Source organism: Sabethes cyaneus, chromosome 3 (genome assembly GCF_943734655.1).
Source record: "Sabethes cyaneus chromosome 3, idSabCyanKW18_F2, whole genome shotgun sequence".
NCBI classification, from domain to species: Eukaryota; Metazoa; Arthropoda; class Insecta; order Diptera; family Culicidae; genus Sabethes; species Sabethes cyaneus.
The window spans coordinates 86,037,983-86,043,982 of NC_071355.1; the positions used below are offsets into that span (position 1 = coordinate 86,037,983).

The following is a 6,000-nucleotide window of genomic DNA, read 5'->3' on the forward strand; positions in this document are numbered from 1 at the left end:
GTACCGGGAAGCTAACTGGGCGGTTCCGCATTCGATTAGACTTGGTCATAAGCTGGCATCGGTACCGAATACTGTTCACAACGGACAGTTTAGGGGACAGCATCTTAACCATCGCTGTCTGAGTTGGTGACCTCCAGGAGTACTTGTGTAGAAATTTTTGATCAAAGAAGGTACTATGTTCCTTGGAGACGGCAAGGTCGAAAAGTCTTTGACACATTTCGTCGGTTAGCTGCTGTATGCTGAACCTTCCAATTATCGGTTTTTATGTCACATCTTGACCGACCTAAGCGTTGAAATCCCCGATGTCGTGCTTTGAGCGGCGGCCGTATTCATGTTCCAACCGCGCGTAGAATTCCTCCTTGTTGCCTTCGGAACTTTCGAGGCCCTTGCTTCTAAATTATTTCACTTGATTGTTGATAGCGCTCATCAGCTAGCGCACACCTCCTTTAGTCATGGTTTTGGCCAGCCGGTTCCTCGAATTCTGCATCTGATCAATATTACTGGTGATTGCTTCCTACATCTCCAGTTTTGGCTTCATTATCACTCCCTACTTTTCTATTGAACAGACCTATGGACAATGTGAACAAACCTGTGTGTTTTCAAACAACAGAACGGTGTCAAAAGTTTGCATATGCGTTCACTGGGAGTCACTTCCTCAAAGCATAACTTGACTGTTTTTGAGTAAATTTAGCATCAAACTCTTGTTTTTCAATTGAAATACATTTGGACGCAATAGAGAATTAGATTCTTGAAGATGATTTCTTAGTTTTGATAGCTGCTTCCTTAAAATTAAGATGAAAATAAAGATTATTTCATGCTTAGTAAAACTATCAACAGATCGAGATGGAACTAACATATTTACTCATAAAAAAGTTAGAAGAAAGTTTCATTTAATTTTTAAATACTATAGTACTGTAGTCGCTCGAGAACAACACCTGGTGACTAAGAATAAATTGCTGCATGATCACCGCCCTGAACTGCACATATTATGAAAGCGGTGAGAATAACTTAAAATTAAGCTTAGCTTAAAATCATTTATTTCCCGTCCCTGGACTGACAAAGACTTGACCTTACATTTCGACGTAGTTTGACCTTCCGGTATTTTATTCAACAGACTTCACTGCCAACAGTTAGTTTACAGGATAATTGCGGGGCTAGTGTTATGATCCTACTGGCTCTAACATTCTCCTTCAGAGTAGAGATTCGAATTGTGTAATTGGTTAAACAACACGTCCAACTAGAGATTGAGAGCTGTGAGTTCGACTCTTATCTTCGCTTAACCGCTATTTTTAGTCTAAGGCCAAGATTTTCGGTTCATCTTACTTTAAACTTACTTACCTTAAACATTTACTCTGCCGGAAGAGAAAAAGTTAAGTGACCTACAGTAAATAAGAACTTATGTAATATATTTTCATTGTATGATAAACCTATTTTTTAATTATCTTATACAACTCGATTAATCTATTTTACGCCACGTATTACTTATTTCTATGCGTAAAGATGGAGTTCGAGTTGTTTATTATCGAATCAAAAAGCCTTAATCATCCTGTTTATTCAATCTTACCAAGCTTGTACAGTACGTAAATAAACATTTAGGTACTTATCATTTCGAACACCAGCATGCGTTTTGCGGTTCGATTAAAATTCCCCAACGGAAAACTCCACGTTGTTTTATTTTGCTCTGTTTGCTCTGCTGTTGGTATGTTGCATGCAACTTGTCATGAAGACGTCACGTTGCATACTTCACGGGGTTTACTGAATGACTCATTCGAGCCAAAAAAACTTTTTGTCGGTATCTGCCTTTCCTTATTTGCTTTTGTGAATCATCGTCTCATGCGGTTGAGAACAAACAGGTTAACTTTTGAAAAAGAAAGTACGTTATATGCTTACTGTTGGGAACCGGGGTTAAGTTGTAGAGAATAAAACATAAACCGGAGGATGTTGTTTTCAAAGAAATAAAACATTTATTTAATTACGTTTTCCCAAAATTCACAAGAAATTTAATACAATGATTTGATTCTTTTTACTTTTAGAACTGAAATCCTTGAAAGCTACGGTCGGTCACTCGGGAATAATTCAGTCAACTTCGACACACTCAAGCATCGGCAGCAGCGTGTCCCCAACGCATCAATCGCCGTCACCTGCACATCACAACCAGCTTTCGCCGATTTCCTACACTGACCAAATACCTTCGCCTACCATTATCAGCAGTAATAACAACAATAATAACAGCAAGTATAACCATCAAAAGAGCGTCTTCATGATGCCACCGTACGGAACGTCGTTGCCCAATCCTAGCAACATGGCCAATCATCAAACGAATGCGTCATCGCTTAGCCCAATGGGCTACCATCTCAGCGGTAACGGACAGTCCAACGGCTCCATGATGAGTCCAAAGTTTCCTCAGAGCCCATCGGAATCACCGAGCAGCATGTATTACGATATGATGCACTCCGATGTGAATGGCGTCGATCAGCATGGTCTGGGATCGATTGTGAAAATGGAACCAATGGCAAACCACTACTCAGCTGCCTATCAGGCAATGCACCAACAGGTGGTCCAACAACATCATCACCATCAGCAGCAGCAGCACCAGCTTCAACAAATGCAACTGCAGCATCAGCAATTGCATCACCAGAGTCGAAGCCCGTCCGTTTCCGATGAGAACGAACAATCCCCGGAGTGTCTCGAAAACAAGCATAACATCACTCGGCCGACTGTGGTCTCCATGCCCAGCTAAGCTGCATAATGCAGCACGATGGGGGCGCACTGTGAAACATAAAAAGAAAAACAAACATTTCTGAATCTCATGCTCAGAAGCCAAATGCTGATAAAACCAAAAAGACTAATAAGAATAGCCAAACCAACATTTTCTCTTGTGATGATTCATCATGACAATATTATATGTTAATGTTCATATAGGCAGGTACTATTAAGAGGAGAAGCTTTATCTCTTTTCCAAATTCGTTTAGAATATAGTTTCATTTCGTTATAGCGTGGTAACTAATGTTGACGGTGAAGATTTAATTGTTTTGTAAATAGATCACCCATTGTAAAAAGGCTTACAGCATAAAAACGAGTGTGTCATCTAATCAACTGCTTCAGCCCAAAACTATTGTAAGCTCCAAAGTTTTTGTTTTAAAACGAAGTTTGGTTATACTGATTGTGAATACATACATACAACGTTCTTTTGATCACCGTTACCTTTGAGAAGAAGATTCTGCAACAGCACTTCTTGGTTTAGGTACAAATGTTGCAAGTAGTGTAAATGTATAGGTTTTAGTGCATGTGTGTACATAAGGAATAGCTCTCTGACTCCGAAATGAATACTTCAAAAACTTTCCATACCGGTAATTTAGATCGATCGAGCGCGAAAAGTTGCACTTGATCAGTCGAGAGAAAAGAGGTCAATTCTCAATGACAAGAACCGTTGTCGAAGAAGAAAAAACTATTGGTTAATTCACGTGTTCTTAAACATTAGTTTGTTAAAATTGCGTTTATTGTTAAATTAGGTCTAATTACTATGTAATAAATTTTTTATAGTTCAACTGGTTCAACTGGTTTTTATCACATGCCATCTTCGCGGTAGATTTTGATGATTGGATCCCAAGCTGATGGGGACTTATTGTTATTAAAAATTGAAATAAAAATTTGTAATGCTTTAGGTTTTCCGTTTTGTCCGGAAGATTTATAACTTTTGAGATACGATGTTGGCCTTACAATCCAGTCATCGTATGTTCAAATCCCGGACAGGAATCATCCCGGCATGGGTTGGTCAATATTCTGTCCTTATAATATGCAATTGTCCTGCACTTTATAATAATTGTCCGCGAATTCTGTTAAATAAAGATACAAATGGTCAAGTTCCGATCAGAATGTAGCGTCTGGACTTTTACTTTGAGTTTGAGACTAGCAGCTCTGCCAATATTCGGGCGATACTGATGGTAGCTCGCTCTGCCGGCCAAGGTGGTTCCTGGATGCATCTGTGTGAGTGAGTGCTAATATTCATACCGCCTTGCCAACATGATCGAACAAAAACGCGACACGATTTTGTCGTGAAACTCGACTGAGTTAACCGCAAAAAAGCTAATAACTCAACACCCAACAAGTGACATCTGAGCTTGCTTTGTTTTGGTTATTCATCGAGCCGCTATGCTGCCCGTTTTCCCTGCACTCGACACTCGACAGTAACTGGGTCGAGTCGAATTGCTCGACGTGACTTAATTTGGTTCCATTTGCTTGATTAGTTCTCTAGTTATGAGAATATTTGTATTTCATTTGTGTAGGAGGTCCCCTTCCTAAAGTGGGGAGGGGTCCTAATTCATCATAGGAAATATTCTTACCTCCAAAAACCTTCACATGTCAAATTTGGTTCCATTTGCCTGATCTGATCTTAAAGGGAAGAGGGGTCATAATTCCCCTCCTATAGAGGGGAGGGGTCTCAATTCACAATAGAAAAAAAATTTGCCTACAGAAACACCCACATGCTAAATTTTGTTCCATTTGCTTGATTAGTTCTCGAGTTATACAGAAATTTGTGTTTCATTTGTAAGGGAGCCCCCCCCCTCTTAGCGGGGAGAGGGGTCTCTAACCATCATAAGAACCTTCCCTGGCCCCAAAAACCCCTACATCAAAGGTTTACGCCGATCGGTTTAGTAGTTTTCGATTCTATAAGGAACATACCGACAGACAGACAGACGGACAGACAGAAATCCATTTTTATATATAAGATATACCGTTCTTCTTTACCCAAGATGCTCAAACAGCGCACTATGGCCAAAGACAAGCAAAAAACGGACGTGATTAAGATACGGCCTGCAAGTTGACAAAATATAGGTGATCTGATGTAAAGTTTTCTGGAGAATCGTGTGGTTTGGTATCGTCGGTTTGATAACGGGAGCTTAACCAATAAAATTGATGTGTTCTAAATAAATGGGATAAACCCAATTCGATTCTGTGGACTACTTTATACAAATTCATTGGGTTTCTAAGTTTTGTTTTCCCAAAGCCTTGCTTGATATAATCCAATAAGTGCAAAAAAGGTTAAAAATAGGAGAAAATGAGCAAAATGGGGCACTTCCCAATGACAAACAGGAAAGGGGTTGGCACCACGCGATTCTCTGGAATATTTTACATAAGATCACCTATATTTTGTCGCCCTGTAGGCCGTATCTTAATTGCGTCTGTTTTTGCTAATTTTTGCCCATAGTGCAGTGTCTGTCTCGGAACGTGCGGATAAATATGAAATTAATAGTTTTTTGAAACAATGGTTCTACAATTGATGGAGGGACTGTAGGGGAAAGTAATGAATGAATGAATGAATTTTTTGGGAATGGAGGGGAAAGAGTGGAAAGGAAAAGAGGGGGAGAGGAGGCAATAGGTAGCTACGCTTAAAAAGTTGTCGTTGTGACTCCTACCTTTTGTCCAATGCTGGAAGGTGCATGGGTCGAACCAAGCTATAATCAGAGATTATAACCGGATTTGAACCCACAATACCCGCCAGGGCGTGTGGCTCGCTGGTACCCGTGTACCTTTGAACCATAGAAGCGGTGGACAAAAGGAGACTGCGCAACCGCCCCTTATTAATGTAGCAACGTATCTGGTTTTTGGGTTATTTTTAGCCACAAATTCTGCCTCTTCCTCCTTCTACTGTAGAAACCACCGACCGAGAAGTTTTAATCTAACTTGTTTTTACTTTCAGGACGACGTCTCTTTCCCCTCCTTTGCCAAAAGATTTTCATTACTTTCACGGGGAAAGTTTCCCCTACCGTCCCTCCATCAATTGTAGAACCATCGTTTCAAAAAAATATTAATTTAATGCCTGACCGCATTTCAAGGTCAAAGACTAAAAACACGAGTTTGGTAAATATAAAATGCTGTATCCCGTGAGCTATACCTAAGATAGCAGACTCATCAGCGGGATGTAAAATCGAGACCCTAGTGAGATAGTATACTGAAACTCTCATTTACCACGAGCAACGAAAATTGAAATACCGAATG

At 40.0% G+C, this 6,000-nt stretch overlaps 1 protein-coding gene across 1 annotated transcript in view; it reads left to right on the forward strand.

Annotated features, from left to right (window-relative positions):
• The window catches only part of LOC128741975 (box A-binding factor-like), a 56,503-nt gene extending 52,996 nt beyond the window's left edge, over positions 1-3,507 (forward strand). The window contains exon 8 of the mRNA XM_053838127.1: positions 2,034-3,507. Within this exon, the coding sequence (XP_053694102.1) occupies positions 2,034-2,740 (707 nt within the window). The 3' untranslated portion in view covers positions 2,741-3,507. The remainder of the gene's footprint in view (positions 1-2,033) is intronic.
• Positions 3,508-6,000: the final 2,493 nt, after the last annotated feature.